This window comes from Atractosteus spatula, chromosome 26, assembly GCF_055471065.1.
Source record: "Atractosteus spatula isolate fAtrSpa1 chromosome 26, fAtrSpa1.hap1, whole genome shotgun sequence".
Classification (NCBI taxonomy): domain Eukaryota; kingdom Metazoa; phylum Chordata; class Actinopteri; order Semionotiformes; family Lepisosteidae; genus Atractosteus; species Atractosteus spatula.
This window is the reverse complement of record NC_142731.1, coordinates 695,721-715,183: the sequence shown is the minus strand read 5'-3', so window position 1 is coordinate 715,183 and position 19,463 is coordinate 695,721. Positions and strand designations below refer to the sequence as shown.

The 19,463-nt window shown below is 47.3% G+C and overlaps 2 protein-coding genes across 5 annotated transcripts; one reads left to right on the top strand and one right to left on the bottom strand.

Annotated features, from left to right (window-relative positions):
• Positions 1-84: 84 nt before the first annotated feature.
• On the top strand, positions 85-14,293 carry LOC148814554 (uncharacterized). 4 transcript variants are annotated; one of them, XM_088906213.1, is made up of 9 exons: positions 85-509; positions 2,921-3,492; positions 5,191-5,396; positions 6,378-6,553; positions 7,171-7,270; positions 8,294-8,638; positions 8,976-9,132; positions 11,170-11,297; positions 12,305-14,293. In XM_088906213.1, the coding sequence occupies exons 2-9, from the start codon at positions 2,979-2,981 to the stop codon at positions 12,659-12,661; spliced, it is 1,983 nt and encodes a 660-aa protein (XP_088762339.1). In that variant the 5' UTR covers positions 85-509; positions 2,921-2,978; the 3' UTR covers positions 12,662-14,293. The 4 variants fall into 4 exon arrangements, with proteins under 4 accessions (XP_088762339.1, XP_088762338.1, XP_088762340.1 ...); XM_088906212.1 differs by lacking the exon at positions 85-509 and adding an exon at positions 1,751-2,009; XM_088906214.1 differs by lacking the exon at positions 85-509 and adding an exon at positions 1,769-1,936.
• A 2,468-nt stretch (positions 14,294-16,761) lies between these two features.
• LOC148814553 (uncharacterized) lies at positions 16,762-18,395 on the bottom strand. Its single transcript, XM_088906490.1, has one exon. It carries the CDS (start codon positions 17,686-17,688, stop codon positions 16,762-16,764), a length of 927 nt encoding a protein of 308 aa, XP_088762616.1. The 5' UTR covers positions 17,689-18,395.
• Positions 18,396-19,463: the final 1,068 nt, after the last annotated feature.

Sequence of the window (19,463 nt, the reverse complement as noted above, 5' to 3'; positions counted from 1 at the left end):
GTGCACGAGCTTGAGCGAGGACTTCGCTCCACGGCGACGGGGACGAGCGCCGAAGAATTCTGTTTTCTGCGCGAGCCGGCCGATGACGTGATCGGAAGCTCATACCTACAGTATCGGTGCTTGCTGACAGGACAACTGCGACCTGGTTTCTTATTGTGTAGAAATGCTATTTAGGGTATAACGCAGAATACTGGGAAGATAAAGTTTCCCATTATTTTCCTGAAATAGAAATAAGCAGATTGTGTCCTACTACAGACCTGTATAATAAGGTTACTTTTAACATTTATTTTGGAAATGCGCATTTTTCTAAGTAGGAACAAGTAATAGGTTTATTCCATGCTGAAAAAAAGAAGAGAGAAAAAACACAACGTTTCGGCCGTGGAGCCTTTTATGATCCTTATAACACGTCTTGTTTATATTCATAGTCTGCATCCAGCTTTCACTTCGCCACTATCCACCCGGGACTTCCTGGCGACTTGAGCTGATTGGAGCCCAAGGGCGTAATAAAGGTTTGTACGGTGAGCAAGAAGAACTGGGTTACTTACTCTGTAAAACTCCTCTTCCCAGTCTCCGAAGAGCGCAGGGGTCCGAGCGCCTGTGGTTCCTGTTGCAATATTGTCTTTGCCTTTTGTGTCTCGACGGCATTCCAACCGATGTCTAAGATACTGTAATGCACGTTAGTTGCGGCGGGCTGTGGGGGGAGGTGTGGAATGGTCACAGGTGGAGGTCCAGCTGCTTGTTCTTACCCCTCCGCTGCCACGTGCCCTTATCGGCCCCAACATTGAAACGCAATTCAGCGCCACCCGTTACCTTCAGTGATAAGATATGGGAAAGCATGTCTTAATCATAGGCTTCATATTGTTTTAATTCCCTTCTTTTTCCATCGGTTCATTTGCTAAGTGCTTCTTCCAACTCAGGTCAGCAAGCAACAGGCGCAAGGCCGGCTACACCACGGCGCGGACGCCAGTTTATCACAGGACGCACACTCACACCAGAAGCCAATTAACCTACCAGTTTGTCTTTGAACTGTTGGAGGAGACCTTAGATGCTGGGCTCATTTTTCGAATTAGAAATGTATCCTTTTTTAAAATAAGCTGTATATCCTGACTGGTGTGCCCCACATTGCACCTGTTGCTTTCTGCAGTTTGAAAATTGATGGATGGGTGAAATATATATCTCACATGCGGTTCGCTTACTTTCGCTTATGGTCACATTATGACATACCATTACAGGACAAACCAACTGACCCGTATTTAGCTAAGTCAGATGAGTTGATTCTTACAGTACGGGACACGACATAATAGTCTTTCAGCATTGTGTGAACGCAATTGACCTACACACTATTTCTCCCATTTATGAACACACGATATTTATTACCGATGCAATAAGAATTATGTTGTACTTTGAAACCTTCACAAAAATGCAAAACTGCAAATGATAAAGCAAAATGGAAAATAAAAATCAGATAGCTGTTGCGTTGTCACACCACTTGTGAGAACTAAACAGCAAAATCAATTATGTAATGTTTCGAGCATTTAGTTTAGATGTTAATGCGAGGCCATTTTAAAAATCTGTCGCAAACTGTCTCTGGATCATGCAGCTCTGCGCTTAACTGTTTTAACCCCTTCTGTCTCCCCAGGCGTATTTAATTCGGGAGATTTTTTTAAATTTGCACTTAGGGGCCGCCGGGTAACCAGAAAGGCGGACTACAAAAGACACGGCCACATTTCCCACAATGCTCCTCGCATCGACTTCCGGGTCGCGTTTCGCTTCGGTGTGACGTTTCTTTTCTTGGACAAAACACATCAGAAACGGGGCGCATCAGTTGAAAGTTCTCCGGTTTCGTCGTCGGGGCTGGGCAGGTTCGGCGTGCTGGTGCTCTCGGTAATCCCCGGTGCTCCGCAGAAGGAGGTTTTGGCCTCGATCCCGGCAGCAGGTACCGAGAGTCTCCAGCGGAGGGCTGTGCGCACAGGCGAGAGCTGTTTGTTGTGGAGGCTTGCAGCCGTGGGGTATGTGTGTCTGAGCAGCGAGCGGGGCTGTCGCTGGGCTCCCAGGCTTGAACTGGGACTGCCTTTTGTTGCTGAGAAGTGCCATCTTTATTTCTGTTTATTTGTATTCGTGCCGTCCTCAGTCTCGTGTCCGTGTGAATTCGTACACGCTTTTTTTTAACCCCGCAATTATCATTCCTGGGCGTCCGCCTTTATTTACGTAAATAATAACGGCGGCGAACACGCACGAAAATAAACGCTACCCAGCGGGTGAGCTGTCCGACACGCTGCGCGAGTTGGGGGTGGCAGAGTGAGTCAGTGCTGGAGTTGGGAAGCCTTGTGCTCTCAAGGTCTTCTCCTCCTTCACCACAGTCCGACCCTCCATCGCTCAGATTAGTCGTGTCACGGAGAGGCGGGCGGCAGAAAGCAGCCTGCCGATGGTGAACTTGCGTCAATAAAACGGATGCGTTAAGCGTATGTTAAAATGTCGCCTCTTCTTCGCGAGTGTGTGTGATTTTTCTTTTTGGCGTTAAGATTATTTCATGCCCCTCATTCCATTACATGGAGGCTCGTGTTGAGGGGCAGAGGGCAAGCGCCCTGGGGTGGCAGCTCCTCGCGGAAGCGTGTGGGGTCCCCTCATGGGCCTGGCCCCCTGTGCGCACTGCAAGCTCTGCCAACAGGCGAGCGGCGGCGCTGAACCCCGACCTAGAGCCGCCGAGAGCACTCTCTGTGGGGTCGGCCTGGGGCAGAGACAGCTGTGAAGAGGTGATGCGTGCCTCCACACACACTAACCGCTCTAGGAGCGATTCCCAGAGAGCACTGCGTCACACTCCAGACGTGTCCCAGGAGGCCAGGCGCTGCCGGAGCTGGGGGGTCCAGTCCCGCTCCTGACCTCACGCCCCGGGCCTTTTCCTGCCTCTGCTTGTGTCCAGGACCGGCGCGCGAGGCGGCCAGCAGCGACCTGGGCGGCGGGAGCCGGAGGGGGATGAGATGGACGTCACTCTGTCTGTGTCCTTCCTGAAGGAGCACCTGAGCTCCACCATCGAGGAGGCGGTGAGCACGGCGGTGGAGACGGTGCTGCTGGAGACGGCCCGGCTGCTGGGCGGGAAGTGGGCGGACCTGCAGTGCGCCGTGGCCGAGAAGGAGCGGGAGAACCAGAGCCTGAAGCGCCGGCTGCCGGACGAGCCGGAGGACGGGGCGGTCCGGCCCGTCAGGCCCAGCCTCCTGGGGGGCAGCCGCAGGAAGAGGCGCTTCCACAGCCGCCGCCTCGTCTCGGCGCCGCCCAAGGAGGAGCAGGAGGGGGGGGGGGAGGACCTGGCCTTCGGGGCCTTCCCCGTGCACTTCCCCCCCGAGCGCGATGGCGAGCACGCGGCGTTCGCCGGGGACCCCGTGGGCGTGGTCTGCGACGAGGGCCAGGACGTGGGCGTCCAGGTGGAGTGGGACCTGTACGCGCCCGAGCACAACGACTCCCTGTCCCTCGCAGAGGAGGACGGCGCGACGCCCTGTGAGTTTCGCCCCGCGATTCTGAGGCCTGCTCTCGCGGAGCCCAGCATGGCGTGCCGGCTCCGGCAGTTTGTTTCTGACGCGATCCCTACTTTACAGGAGCGATCGTTAGATAAAAATGCACCGTGTGGCTCCTCTAGAGCTCTGTCTCGGCCCTAGTAGGAGTAATTTCACAAGCGTTAACGGCAAAGTGCCTGGATTTGGGTCACATTTTGTATTCATACTCTATAAAATACTTTACTTCAAATTTAAACATTAAACAGTTGCTTAAAAGTAAATGTCTTTGATAACCGAATTATTGAGTTAGTCGTGGACAGATGGTAAAGTATGAGTATATCTGTGCAGTGTTATGCTGTTTCACTCTGATAAGGGTGAAGTAGCTGTAGACACTAAGGGTGACTGAAGTTGGTTCCATCTTCTGTCGCATTGTGATTGCCTTATGGCTGGGGCTTAGCTCCCATCTTAAAGCCAGATCTACACTGCTTCTGACTCGTTTTTGTTTACACAGCTGGTGATTTGCACTTGTTGCATCTCTGAAGTCTGATCTGTCCCACTGGCTATTGCGTAATAATGCAAATTGCTAAACTACTTCATCATTTTTCTTTGTCTGTAATATGGCACGGATACAGATGAAACCATGTCATCACACTGTGATTCCATTATAGCTTTAGTGCCCTTGGCAACAGCTGACGACACAGCACTTCACAGATCTGTGTTGCGTTTGACACCCCAGTTTGACGTGGCGGCTGTTTGTTTGGGGGATTTCAGCCACTTCAGAAATACACACGCTTACTTTTGGTAGTGGGCTTAGATTTTCAAACCGGCACAACTTCCACACAGTTGCACACAGCTCTTAAGTAGTGGAGGCAAGTGTCACAACCTGCTCAATTCCACTCTTTACCGCCTACATATTTACCGGTGAGCCGACACTGAAATCACAGAGGCTGCTACTTTCTCACATTTGTGCAAAAGTCACACAGATCATTTCAGAGTCGCACAGACTCCCTCAAACACATCCTTCTCATTCAAACAGCCCTGCTCTCTTTCACATCAGGCTGTCTGTGCTGTGTGCCCGTGGACAGTCTCCTCTGCGATTGCTGCTGGAACCCGCCTCTCCAGGGCTTCAGATCTTTACCAGCCCGGGGTCTTGGATACTTCTGAGCAAGCGAGGACCGGGATTGGTCTCCCGCAAAACCACTCGCAGGGACCCAGGCTGCACACAAGCCTGCACCCAAAATAATTCTCTGTGGGTCCAAGGGCTGAGGGTTCCCAGACGATGAGTTTGTGGTTCAATGATCCTAATCAATTATGCAGACTCTTTGCAAAGTCGGACTATTTCAGGAATGCTGTACATCATTTTTCCTTTTCTGCATTTTCTCTTTTACCATTTAAAGTAATAGTGGTTTGAAGCAGAGAGAGACTTTGGGTTTGTACTAGCAGAAACATGAAGTAAGGTCTCCTAAGAACCCGAGAGACCTTGCAAACATTCAGCCCATGTACACATGGCATTGAATGCATATTGACTTATCTGCAGTTTGAGAATTTCTCAAAAAAGATCAAAATCTACTTTTTTATATGCACTATTTGTATGAGCTGCTGCTGTTGCTTATTCACAGAACTGTAGCAAATTAAGCAAGACCTCACGTTTTTTAAATCATAATAAGATTATCACCCGTTTTTTATCTTTTCCGAGATGCAGATTACACTGAGGATGAACTTCAGAGCCATGACCTTCGGATAATATCCGTTCCCAAGGACGATGGGATTTCTGAGTTCGAGTCCTCCGACTTCAATGAGGAGTTCCTGTCCTTCAGCCCCCCACAGATCAAGACCGAGATGCCTGGGATGGAGGCCCTTCCAGGAGAGAGTGCAGCAGAGCTGGAGTCCGAGCAGGAGAAGGAAGGGGTAGGGAGAGCTCATGGGGCCGCTCGGCAGCCTCTCCAAAGCGGTTGTTGGATTGTTCAGGTCTGGTTAACTGCAGGGCTGCTCAGGGGCTTAGAGCCATGATGGCAACAAAATAGTCATATTGCTGAGGACAAAAGGTGTTGATTACAGGTGAGATTTTATTTTGTACTGCAGTAGCAGTGGCCTCCTTCATTCAGAGGCTCCACTGTCCTTATAACAAGTCAGCGTGTGAGCACTTGTAAAATATCCTTTATTTTCTGATCTTCATTTAACATTCTTTGAAGAGTTCCTAGTTTCTCTATAGCGTGTTCTCCTTGACGAAGCAAATCAAAGCCATGTTTCATTAGCTAGTCATCTCCCAGTATGTCAACAGCTGCACTGGCTCCTGTCCTGTATCCGGTTTACAGTGTTTGGAGAATGTTAGTACTTCAATACTTATGTTAGTATTGAAGTCCTTCATTGCCATATGGGGCTTCTAGAGCCAGAGACAGACCCCTGTTCTGTAGGCCAGTGATCACCAGTACAGCACTGGCCCTGGAAGAGATGTTGTATAAGGAGTCAGCCAGGAATGCTGGTTCCCATTAATACAGCTGGGTTGGCTGGTAGATTCAGGCTGAAGTGCAGTAACCCAGCTATATGTTGCCACGGACATTGCGAATTTACAGAACGGCTTTGCTTTCCAGATGCAGCTAGTTGTACTGTGTGAGCAAGAGTATAACTGTTTTAATGCTGTAATGCACTGTTTTACCACACTGTATTCAGTAATGTGTTGTGTATATGCGCATTACAAGTGTGTATTGTTCGCTTATGTACATATAAACAATAGTTTATAGTGTGTTGCCTTTAATACTGCATTCAGTATTTTGCGATGCCAAAAGCTATGATTAATGAACAACTTTCAATTCATACACCCGAAGTGTGGCTCCGCTCTGCACCCCTGTCCCGCGGTCTGACTGGGATCCTCCTCCTTGTCTCTTGCAGTCCGGGGAGTACAGCGAGTACGTGGAGCAGAGCTTCTCGGAGCAGCTGCGGGGCCGGCTTGAGGGCCTGGCTCCGGAAGTCATCCGCGAGTACGAGAAGGACTCCTCCTTCTGCGAGCTGACCCGCCGCAAGCTCATCAAGATCGCCGTGGCCTACCTCGTGGAGGAGTTTGGCTTGTGCGTGTCGCTCTGGGACTTGACATGATTGCGGGTGGAGGGCAGCGGCGCGGCCGTGAGGAAGTGCTCCTTCCTCTGTTTGGCTTGAGCCCTCCTGGCTCGAGGGGAGACGGTCTGCGCTGGTCGCGGGGGTGAAATGGTCAGGGCCCCTGGATTGCAGCGTTGGCAGTGCCAGGGGGGGCAGGGCGGGGGGCTGCTGGCAACACAGGCGCGAGGATGCAGTGCTTGGGACCCTCTCTGTACACCCTAGTGCATCGGGGGGTGGGCAGCAATTGTACTCTTTCTCCTGAGGTCATGAACACCAATTTGTTAATACAATGGCATAACCTTATCATAAAGAAGTTGCCAGTGTTTTGCAGAAGGCATTTTGTTTAACACTTGACTAGGTCAGTTCATTATTCCAATTAACATTTGTCATCAGCAGGAGGGTACAGGCTAATAGTATGTGTGGCACCTGCTGGAAGGAATACAGGCTGTAAGTCTGAGTCGCGTGCTCTCTACCAGCCCTGTTCCAGCCACAGCGCCTGGATACGCGTGTGTCTGTCCGCCAGTCTCTGAGCCCTGGATGCACTTGTCTCCTGCGATGTTTTGATGTCGGTTGTGTTTAATGTTCGTAGCTATCCCACCTCCGCACAGAAGACCATGCTGGCTGAGCACATCGTGGAGCTGTTCCCAGCGCTGCGGCTGTGCGTTCCCTCTGCAGGAATTAACGGAATTGTAAGTAGCATTTGCAGAGGTGGTAGTCCACATGGCGCAGTCGTGTGTGTAAGGGTAAGCAGGACACTTACTTGAAACTCAGCATGCTTGACTAATTTCCTGGCTTTATCGTGTTTTGGCAGTTACTTTGTAGTAAAAGGTGCTGCATATCTTCATTAAAAAAATATTTTGTAACTTAAGGAGCATTATGTCCTAAATATTACGTGTTTCTTATTTGCAGGGCACACTGATTCCTGCTATTTACATTTCTTTACCATGTGCATTTGATGTAGCAGAATGTTGCTGCTTTGAATGAAAAGTACGTTGTCTTAAAATTGTTGGAGTTAAGTTGATTGCTCTTTTGAAAAGTTTGCACCAAGTGTCCTATTTCAGGACACCATTTTAAATGAATCAGAGTACAATTTCTGTGCCTTGTGTTTTAATGTATCTGGTTACTCAGCTGGTGACTCATTTGATTTGTAACATTTGAGCACATATTGTTGAAACCAAGATCCACAATGCAGTTCCTTGGAATGGAGTATTTACTCATGTCTATTTCCCTATCTTCATGTCTCCTATCCCTTTAGTCCTGGGTTTGGTATTGTGTACACTATGAACTACTCCAGCAATCTTTTTGTCTTGTGATAACATTAAGCTGAAAAATGTATGTCACTTGTAGGACTAATAGATCTATTTTTTTCTGGAAAGTCTGAGAGAGACATATAAACATGTTCCAAAATTGATGCATCAGAATAAGACCCAGGTGAGTTTCTCCAGTCCGCAAGGTTCAGACTCCTCCTGTTTTCCTGGTCTGTTTGAATCAGTAACTCAAGAGCTTTGGAATGGGATAAATCTTTGCAGTTCAACATGTAGCTCAGTCAGGCAATTAAGAACAGAGGTAGAAGGAAGCCCAGAAATGCTGTGGCCCCCCAGGCCTGGGGATGCACACCCCTGTGCAAGAAGTGCTTGAATTCTGGGTATTTAACTTGGGGGATGTTTCTCCCAGGAGCTCAGCCTGCCTCTTGACAAGTTTGATCTTCACAGGAGCACCTGTACGACCCGGTGTCACGGACAGGGTACATTGAAACCAGGCTGCGCAACTTCAGGAGAACGCTGGAGGCCGACAAAAAGAAGTATGTGCTGAAGAGGAGGCGAGCTGAGCTGGGCATCGTGGACTCCAAACCTGGATCTAACGAGAAAACCAGTGAGGACGCCAAGAAGTGGATCACCCTGATGAAGAAGACACGGCCTCTTGCTAAAAACCTGACCGTCATCAAGAACTGCATGGAGAGGACGTTCAGTGCGAGGAGGAAATGGATGGCAAGCAAAAGGCCCAGTTTGGACGTGGTCATCGCAGAATACCCACGATTCCTGGATGTGCCTTCAGCGGTAAGCCAGGCCTTCGCCTGTTAGAGCGAATTTCTAACTGCTGTTGTGCTTTACTCCTAAGAGATTAATACAATTAATGCTAACGTGTCATCAAAGGGACAGTAATTTTCCTTTATGGATAAATTAAGATCATTAGGTCATTTGTATTGCTACAAATCCTGAAAAGTATGAAAAAGTATGTTTGTAGGACATGGTACCTGAGAAATTTAAGAATTTTGCAGGGAAAGGGTTTGAAGGAACTCAGGACAATGTGTTCACTTCTGAATTTCTCATTCAAAGTGGTGCGTAGAAGAGTAGAGGGGGTTGTAAGGACTGATTTCTGCCTGTTGGTGTGCAGATCGATTCAGAGTTCGAAAGGATGTTCCCAGGCAAAGGAGAGAATTTTCTGTCCAAGTGGGAGACATGCGTGCTGCCCAAAGTGCGCCAGATTGCGGAGAAGGAGATGCTGCCTGAGATTGTCACCCTGCTGGAGCAGTCCCGCTCGGAGAAGGAAGGTGAGGTCGTCCTGAAGAGGCCAGTGCTAGCTCTTTATATCTTGTCGGAGGTTCTTGCAAGCATATTTGCAAGACATGTTGGTGTTGCAAGAGTACCAGCTCCTCCTCTTCTGTAGGCTTATAATTAGATGTCTTTTCTAATAGACTTTTTGCAAAAAGGCTTGTAGCCTCTGAACTGAACCGGGCTCATGCTGTATAGCAGCTTCCAGGAGCTACAGCAGAGAGACTTTCATATTTATAGGCTCATCTGAAATTAAGCCCCAGAATGCAGTAATAATAATTATAGAAGTCTTACGTCTGCTGAGGTGGTCTATGCCGTAACACAAAACACCCAATCTAGAAAGTATTTCTGTAGGGCTATGCCTCCGTGTTTATGAGGTACAAGTTAAGCTAATTATCCCGATACTCCAAGGCATTAAATGAGGTCATGGAACCTCCTGCTCATTGTAGATGTACGGTTGTCAATTCCTTTGAAATCAACATTATAATTACAGGTGTATGCAGTCTCTTCAAAGTGTTTTTGTGTGGAAAATAGGTCGTAGAATTCATTGGAGTAATTGTATATATGCAGACTGCATCGAGGCCTACCCATAGTCCTGCGTATTTTACATTTATCATCACACTGTGTTTCCAGACACTGTGTGGTGTGTGACCAATGTACAGGGAAGCATCCATCTCGCTCGTACATTTGCATTATTGAGCTCATGAATGTTGTTTCAATTAAATAGAACATTAGCGCCCTTGAACTAAAGCCAGCTGAAGAGACAAACAGGGATGAATGTGCTTGAGTGTCTCATGCTGTCTTGGTAGATGGTAGTGATGTGAAGGGCAGAGATAAAGCAGTAAATCGTTGACACAGTTAAGGGCAGAAAACTTCAAAATGATGTATGGAGTATAGTTTTCTGAAGCTGAACAATATGTCTTACCTTCAGAAGTACAACTGGAAAACAGGCATGAAACCTATAAAGTTAAAGATCTATTGAGTTGATTAACATGCTGACAAGCCAACTGGTAGTTTTTTATTCAGCAAACAAACTGAAAGGGTAACAGGATCTAATAGACCAACAATAATACCTACAAAAGCATTTTAAGCAGTTTACCCAATTATTCATACCCAATACCTGAATCTAACCAGCCACAGATGAGCCGTAGAGAACCACAGTTGCTTTCTGTGTCAGAAGGCACATTGACAGTATACAATAGCTATGAAGGTTTATCTTAACAACAGTGAGGCAGACCCCAGAATTCACCTTAGAAATACACATCTGATTCACCCATCCTGTGTGTAAGACATTGGTGTGTGGTTAATAAATGAATTGTAAGACAACAGGACAAGAATTATTTTGCAATTGACCTCATTTTGAAAATGTTGGACCTTGGTGTTGCAAGGACAGACTGCACTTACTTCACGATGACTCCATCTGCAGTGCCTAGATACTGCAGATATCTTGAGGTCATCCTTGCAGTGACATGCTAGGAAAACATCTGGTCAGTGCATTGCATCATGGACACAGTGGTTAAGGGAATGTGACATTATGAGGTATTGGGCACATCGTTTTTGGAATCCAGCTCTTTGCAAACTATTGGAAACCGGCAGTCTGTCACCAGAGACTGATGAGTCCATTCTGGACTTCGACCGATCGCAGAAGATTGTATTCAGCTCCACTAAGTGAGTTCTGACTGTCAATTGCTGCAGATAAACCCACATTATTAGAAGTCGCAATGAATGTTCTAACACCTGTGTTGACCAGCTTGTGTTACACCCTTTTCTGCTCTGGTTTACATTAGGAACACCTATAGTTCTAGTAGAGGGTGCCTCCTGATTGCTGTTTCAGGAATACAGCCAAGAAATTGTCAGTGCAATAGGTGCACACAAGACGACAGAGTGAGGCTCCATTTAAAGTTGAGACTGCCTCAGTGTACTACAACACATTACCAAGTATTATTGCGGGAGCCTGTGGGTTTTTTTGTTGCAAATGTACTAGTACTTTTATAGCATAAAGACACTGACTAAATCGTAAACTATTGTTCTTGCAGATTGCTATATGCTGACTATGCTGAAGGTGCTCATGCACATGTTGCCACCAGCTAACAACAGCAGAGCTTCACAACCAACCAAGAGCAATACGAAGCCCCCCATCAACTACCTTGTGGATTTGGCACCAGTAAGTATCGAGTTCATGGGAAGATGCAGATTGAAAGGCACCAGTTTGAAACAGAAGGTTGAATGCTTTGATAAGTGATGTTTCACTGTTAAGGAAAATGGGAAAGAACCTGCCCTGATAATGGCTTAGTACTCCTGTCCATCCAGCAGTGCTAAAGTCTGTGGCCTGGCTTAAAATGTATGTTTTGGTCTTACTTGTTGCATTGTTCTAAGTACATAATAGGAGTTATGTCTGTCATCCATGTGACAATGTGACTACTAAGAAAAAAACTTGTACTGTTTGAATATAACATGACAAACCTTGAAAGCCTGTGATGTTTTATAGTCACATGGGAGCTAAAACATTGTATTGATAGATACAGAGGTTTGTGGCTTCAAGTCTCGGAAGCAGACACTGCTTCTGTATCTTTGTGGAGAGCACCAACTGTTGCAATCAGTCCAGATTTATTCATGTTCCAGAATTACTGGGGTTGTGATGAACTTGCAATCCATCCAGGGAAAACTCCAAGCTCCAAGCCAGTAAGAACATGAATTGACAAAACGCCTGTGGGGGACAGTCTTGCCCGAAGGGGTTAGATCCAAGAGAGCAGTAACATTCCGTCCGGCCACTTTCTTACCGCTTTTTTCAGCGCGGGGTTGCTTGTCCCACAAGCAGTGGGCACAAGGCGGGGTACATCCTGGACACCCTTGCGCGCCCCCCCTCGCCCCCCCCACCAGGGCCCATTTTCCCAGGAGCCAATTAATAAATTACCAGTAAATCCATGGACTTTGGGGAGGAAATTGGAGTATCTGGAGGAATCTGCGAACACAGGGATCACATGCAAACTCCCCATAGATAACACCCCAGGTCAGGAATTGTACCCAGGGCCCCAGCGCAGTGAGGCAGCCATGCTAACCACTGTGCCCTTCTGGGTAAGAACACCTGCTGCTCTCACTCTCCGAAGAGGTAAGAATTCAGGTGAGCAGTCACATTCTCTCGGGGTGACATTGCCGTTCTTTATTTCTTAGATTGGAACCAATATTTCCACGCTGTTCTGTCAGCCTGACGCTCCGAGGGCCGGGTCCCACAGCCAGGCCAAGCCCCGCATCCTGACCGTGGGCCCGCTGGACAGCCCCAGCAGGCGCTTCTTCGTCCTGGCGCCGGCGGAGAGGGTGGCGCTGCCCCTCCCGGAGCGCAGCCTGGGCAGCGCCATCGACAAGCTCTTCAAGGTGCTGCGCGTCTTCAACCTGGGCTACCCCGCGCCACTGGCGCCGCTCTGCAGCTTCCTGGAGTACGTGTACGGCATCGAGAAGCCCGGCCACTCCTCCGGCGGGAAGAGGTCCAAGGTGATGGAGCTGGTGTCCAAGCTGCACATGCTGCCGTGACGCGCGGCGGCCAGCCAGCTGCTCCCGGGGTCCCTTTCAAAACTGTAGGAGTGGGGCGGCGCGGCGCGCGCACTCGGCCCTCCGCTGGAGCGCGGCCCGGCTAGTTCCTCCGCCCTCGGGAAGCTCCGGGACAGGACAGGAGTTTAAAGTCACCCTGTCGCAGAAAGAGGCTGGCCTGTGAATTGAGAAATGTTTTTTAAATACTTTGCACAGCGTTAGAATTCTTTTCACGAAATGCATCTTAGTGTTCATTATTCATTTAGTATTTTCAGTTGAATCACATCTCAAATCTGTTGGCTGCCAACGAGTAATTTCACATTCTGGCTGACGTGGGTGTGTCCAGGCGAGGCCACACTGATGAGCTGTTCACCCACTGGCTGCACAAGGCAGTAGGAAAGCCTTGTTTAGAGAACCACACACGGTTTTGGTATTTGTTCTGAAATTGGTCCAGAGAAAAGCAAACGAGGCATTCTGGGACCTGTAAGGAATATCCTCCACTGCAGGACTGAGAGACCTGAACCTTTTTAGTTTAAAACAAAGAGGACTGCAAGGAAACCTGATACAAGTATCGATAAAGCTCAAAGGCTACACAATGGATGTATCCAGGATAAACAGTGGACCTCAACATAGGACACAAGTGGAAACTAATGGCATAAAACTGAGAACAGGAGACTTCTTTGTCCAGACGGTGTTGAAGCCTATACCCTGGCTTCCTTCAAGAGCTGGATGAGTTTCTTGGGTCATTTGCTACTAAATGGCATAGCTGGGCTGAATTGCCCTTCTCTCATTTGTAACCATTATGTTTGTAATTTATGTTCTTATCATTGAAGGCAGGAGCTGTGTGCAGTTAGTTGGCTGCACATGGTAATTAAGCAACATTACTAGTTTTACTGAGGTTAAACTTTCTTCATTTCTAAAGGCGTCTTTACAGCCCTGTCTATAGGGCCTGTTTTGAACGGACCAATGCAGCTCATTAATTGGTGGTCATTCATTAATAATAGGAACGACAAGCTTCTTGAAGTTCTATGTAGACATTGGCAGACTTTCACTTTCTTCAGTTATTAAATGTTTTAAACAATCATTTTAGTTTTAATATTTTTGCGAAGGTTGTTCAGAGATTGTTGGGTAAAACTGAGTATTGTATATGCTTTGTATTACAAATATATATGTATGTGATGAAATCAGTAGGTTTTGTAGAAGCAAGCTGCATGAAGATGGACAACGAGCCATTATTCAAGAGTGTTAGCGGAGGCTATCATGAAACAGTGGGTGTTGATGATGATGATGAAATGCATGTATACACAGGCATACCCTAGTCAAACCCAAATGAACAGTGTGGTATGTAGTATAATGCTGGAAAGCATAGAAAAGTGCGATATACCATGATTGAAAATGGAAAGCCAAACCGAAATGGATGTACAGTAAGACTATGGTGAAACCATGGTAAATCTAAAGACTTAGCATCCTGAACTGGAATGTGTTTGTAAGGAATACTATGTTTTACAGTGGAAGATGCTAACATAGGATCAGCATAGAATGAATTTTGGGATGTAACCCATTTCTTTTCCATAGGTCTCCTTTTGTGCTTAAATGGACAACATTAAACTTGTCATTCTTGGTTTTTTTCCCAAATGTTTTTGACATTTTTGTGTTAAATAATTTCCTGGTTCTCAAGGGATGAAATCTTTCTAGTTTACTCTTTAAATCTAACTAGAACTAGAGGATATGTTTTCAACAGGGCCAGTTTGAGAGTCTTCTTGACCATGATTTTAATAGTGGTTAGCATCCCTGCTCCTGGAGGATCATGGTCTACTGCTTATTATTGTAGCTGAGCTCTACATAAACAGTGTTAATTGATTACTTAATTGATCTGCTTGCTCATTTAAACTTTTAACTTGTTTATGTTGTCGGTCCTGAGTGTTACAAATACCCATAGTCAAGGGTACCATTTATAGCAACATCAGCACACAGAACTATACACACCCTCCCCTCATCTTGCCTGTGGATATATTTAACAGCTCTCAAGAACTGACTAGACACAGGTGGGAATGATAGTATCAGACAACTCCCACATTGAGCATTTTTTCCATGTACAAAGCCCCACCTGGGAATTTTTCAGGCTGCACATCAGAATGAGGGCAGTTGTTCCTGCTACCCATTTCAAAACCCACTGGACCTCTTACGAGCTGAATGCAAATTAAATGTGACCCCCGACAGAAAACTGAAATCAAGTAGCCTGTGATTAGGCACTCAGAGCAAAAAGCAGAAGACTTGTTTCAGGACCAGTGTTGGGAACCACTGAGTTAGGTACTAGAGACAAAAATGTGACCCAAGGACTCGAGGCCTTGTGACTACAGTGATGTAATCCTAGGTTGAGTTTGAGAAATAACCGTGTCATCACATTACATCATGTAACCCCAGCATTCTGGCCAAATTTCCCATTGGCCCTTACCAATCATGGGCTCCTGATAATCCCCATCTAATGAACTGGCTTCATCACTCTGCTCTCCTCCCCACTGAGAGCTGGTGTGTGGTGAGCGGACTGGCGCACTATGGCTGCCGTTGCATCATCCAGGTGGGGCTGCACATTGGTGGTGGTGGCGGGGATCCCCATTACCTGTAAAGCGCTCTGAGTGGAGTGTCCAGAAAAGTGCTATGTAAGTATAAGCAATTATTATTATTAATTATTACAAAAATGTAACTGACGTTGCAAACAAGTCTTATTATACATTATCATAATGCTCAGGCCGTGCACAAAGCGGACCGGACCTGGGCGTATTTGCCTCTGCCATTTTCATCTTGCATGCTGTGTAGATGCACAGTACTGCTCCCCTGCTCTCATCAGGAGCCCAGAGCCACAGTGGGCCCTACAGCCGGTGGACTGTCATGTGATAGAAGGTGTGAAGGAATAAAAGGTGAGTAAAATGTCACTAAGCAAAGATCTGTAACCTGCTGTGTGAGAGCCTAGTGTCCCAGGAGTCATCCCCAAGTACCATGTACTTAGGAGTATATGTTTAATTTGAAATGCACTCATCACCGCCAATTGATTTTTATAACCCCAAACTGCAAAAATAGTGTAGCAGTTCCCTTTTAATTTTAAAGTTACTCAATCTGCCCGCTGGTAAAGACGGGAGTGTGTGAACCAATTGATAGTCGACAACCTCTCTGCTTCAAGGTATGGTCAGCTCTATTCATATTGGAGCTGAGACCACACCAAGAACATGTGCAAAATAAAAACAGTGACTGCTGTCTCAGATTCTTATCTGAATTATGTAATAATTACAGAACCTGAAATTATAGTATGATCATATTTATCTCAAGACAGCAGCACAGCAAGAGCTGTCCATACTGTCCCATGTACAGAATAATACAGTGCTATTCCTAGAGCACTGGAGTCCTTTTCATTCCCCCACCACTTCATTAAATTGCTTACTGGTAAACAGGTGTGAAGCCACATTGAGGAGTTTCATTTCCTTACAGCTGTGCAGGCCAGTCTCTCGGTCTAGGATGAAGGAGTAATACCGTGTAGTGTATCCCATTCATCCCTGACAATTACATCAATGGGCACAAGCCACATTCCCTTTGGGCCTAGACAAATAGAGTGATCTTTCCCAACCAAACCCTCCGGGCACGAGACTGGGGGGGATGTGAAAAGGCACTTGTCATACGTGATCCAGCATCATCCTTGTTAATTTTAACAGCACCTTTGCCTGCTGCCAGACATCTGTTAACATATCACATCACACAACGGCAAAGACAGTACACATGTGTTAAAACAGGACACAAATGTCTAGTTCGTTGGTGAAAAGAAAGCACTCAAAATTCACACGCAGTACTGTCTCCTGTTATCATTCTTTTTACCTCAGTTCTGCCCACTTAGCATCGGACTTGCACATCCTTATCAAGACAGGCAAGCGGGACACAGGTGACGAACCACAGTATCAGACTTCAGCCTAAATCAGCACTGTCATGTTCTTCATTTCTTAATGTGCTTTGTTGGCATCTCAAGGCTGAAGGAGAGGCACACCCACAGCCCTCGTCTCAGGAAGCCCAGCACGGCGAACTGTTTGCTCTGGTAAGCTGCCCGAAACCCGCTGATGTCACAGCTTGATCACGGTGTAACTCTGCGTCTCCGCCTTGTGGATTTTCTGGTGTTGTGTCAGTGAGCTCTGCTGCCGGAACTTGTCCCCGCACTCGGCACACTGGTAGGGCGTCTCGCCCGTGTGCTCCTGCTGGTGCCTCTGGAACTCGCCCTGCAGGCGGAAGCTGGCGCCGCAGTCCCAGCAGCGGAAGGGCCTGTCCTGGGTGTGGATCAGCTGGTGGGAGCGCAGGTGCGAGGGCAGCCGGAAGTCTTTGCCGCAGTCGGGGCAGCGGTGCGGCCGCTCGCCGGTGTGGATGGACTCGTGCTGCTGGAGGTACTTGGCCAGCCGGAAGCCCTTGCCGCAGGCCGCGCAGCGGTGCGGCCTCTCCCCCAGGTGCAGCTTGCGGTGCTGGCTGAGCCGCACGTACAGCCGGAAGCTCTCCCCGCAGTCGGGGCACGTGAACGGCTTCAGCCCCTTGTGGATCAGCTGGTGCCTCCTCAGGTACCTCTTGGTCTTGTAGCTCCGCCCGCACTCGCTGCAGCAGCACTGCTGCTCCCCGGCCGGGGCTGGCGGGGCGTCTGCGCCCCGAGTCTTCGCAAAGGGGTCCCCGCTGGTCGGGGAAGCTGCCAGTTTCTTCTCCTCTGCTACAGGCCGGAGCACCTTGAGCCCGTCTGCCACAGCAGCCAGCTTCCACTCGTCTTTCTCCTCTTTAGCCACATGGGGGCGCTGCTCAGAAAGCACTGCCCCCAGTTGAGCACCTTCCAATTCATCTCTCTCCACTTTCACCGGCCCAGCCGGTCTGTCGGCAAACTCCTTCTCGCTTTTAACTGCGCTCTGGCAGAAACCCTCACTGGTTTGGAAAAGGCCCGTCTCGGATTTCTTTTCCAGGTGAGCAAAGGTCACATCCGTAATTTCCTCTTTAAAGTCAATGGGCTCCTGCTTCATTTTAAAAGATGGTATTTCAGCCTACTTCAGTTTGTTACTACTTCTGTTCTGCAAAGACAGAAAGGGGATTTCATTCCATTTGTCCTCAAGAGTGCAGTACTTCTTCAGGTGCTCTTTTTTTCCACCTGACCAGAGAGATCCTTCGTTACCGCATGCTGCACAGTATCTGTTTAGTTGAAAGGCTGTTATTTTGTGAAGAATGTTTTTGTGCACAGTTTCTGTAGTAACTCAATGTTAAAGATCTGAAGACGCATGAGATTGCTGAGAAGACACCATATTCCAAGAGATGTTTTCAAGACATTTGTTTGCTGCTCTTAGACCAAAAGGCAGGTTCAATAAGAGGGATAGTGATTGAAAAAGTGTGACTCCTGGCTCAGTTTTGTACACCAATCTGAGAATGAGAAATCAGTTCAGAACTGTGGGGCTCAGCACCTTATTGTGTCCACAACTGGGAACCAAGCAGATCTGGTTAAGGAGCAGTAACTGGAAGACACGCACCTGCCTTCAGTCTGTTCAGTCGGCGATATGCTCAGGCTGGAAATGGGCCATTTCAAACTGAAAAAGTTAAGAAATCAAACGTATTTATCGTCACGCCCAGAATCAAGGGGGACTTGATTCTAATCGATTATTTCATTAGCGCCGATTTACTTCTCCTGCAAAGTGAATGTGCACAACATGCTCACAGATGTATGCGATTCTGGACGGGTAAACTGCCTCAACTTGTCAGGACAATACAGCTAATGGCTACACGGCGTCTTAAAACTAGAATTTTCAATATTGTACACAAATAATGGAAGTGGATAGCGGCACTCGAGTTTCACCGAACCGCGCTGACGGTAATAATCCCTTTATTTTCGGACCCAAACCCAAGTCAGGATCGCGATGTCTGTGTTTTGACTACGTTGCTTGCGAAAAGAAATTTAGATTGGTAGTCTATTATGATCAAGCTTAGTTCTGCCGATAAAAGCACAATGGTTTTAATACACCAAATAAAATCATAATTTGGATGTCTTTTTTTAATTCGTATAACTACATTTAATTTTATTCTGTTAATATAATTTCAGTTTTGCAATAACAGCATAGCTAATTGAAAACTTACTTAGTGCTCTTCCGCGACGTTTTGGTTATTACGTTTTTTTCAGGGAAAATTACATTTTCTGATTAAATAATATAAAATGCCTTTAGCGGAAAAAAGCAAACCTCGACCCGGATAGACACGGCCGATTGTTCATGACCCGGAAGTATCAGTTGCCTGGGTAACAGCGGTAACAGATACGGCCATTCACGTGGAGGCAATGCCAACAAATATAAATACACCCCAAAACCGCGTTTCGTCAGTCGGTGTCGTGTCACACGTTTACAGTCCGTGACCGAAAGTGATTTTTATTCATTACTTTAAAATCGGGGCTCAGTGTCTGAGATGATGTCTCATATACCATCCATCTCCGGGTACACTCCAGTGTTGAGTGTCAGTCGGTTATATCATGTTCTCCTTCATGTCTTATCACACTTCTAACCCCCTGTAATTTGAAGTTTGTGCGTTTTCACTTACGTTGCTCCTTAGGACAAAAAGACACCCAGATAAAAGTGAACTGTTATTTCTCATGTGTGTTTTAAAGGTTTAGAGTTGTTTGGTACGGGTTCAGTGTGCCTCCCATCCTAAGAGCCTTTGGGGTCCCCTGCACTAGTACTGTGTGTTGTGTTCGTTTGTGGTGTTTAGGGGATGGCAGGGTTTTCCAGTTCTGGGCCGGGAGGACGCTTACACCTGCTGTTAC

What these genes read in the sequence shown, in the direction of transcription:
- LOC148814554 (XM_088906213.1), top strand. Translation starts at nt 2,979, where the DNA reads ATGGACGTCACTCTGTCTGTGTCCTTCCTGAAGGAGCACCTGAGCTCC. An exon ending in CCGAGCAGGAGAAGGAAGGG is followed by an intron (nt 5,397 to 6,377) that starts GTAGGGAGAGCT and finishes TGTCTCTTGCAG; the next exon opens with TCCGGGGAGTACAGCGAGTA. An exon ending in ACCTTGTGGATTTGGCACCA is followed by an intron (nt 11,298 to 12,304) that starts GTAAGTATCGAG and finishes TTTATTTCTTAG; the next exon opens with ATTGGAACCAATATTTCCAC.
- LOC148814553 (XM_088906490.1), bottom strand. Translation starts at nt 17,688, where the DNA reads ATGAAGCAGGAGCCCATTGACTTTAAAGAGGAAATTACGGATGTGACC.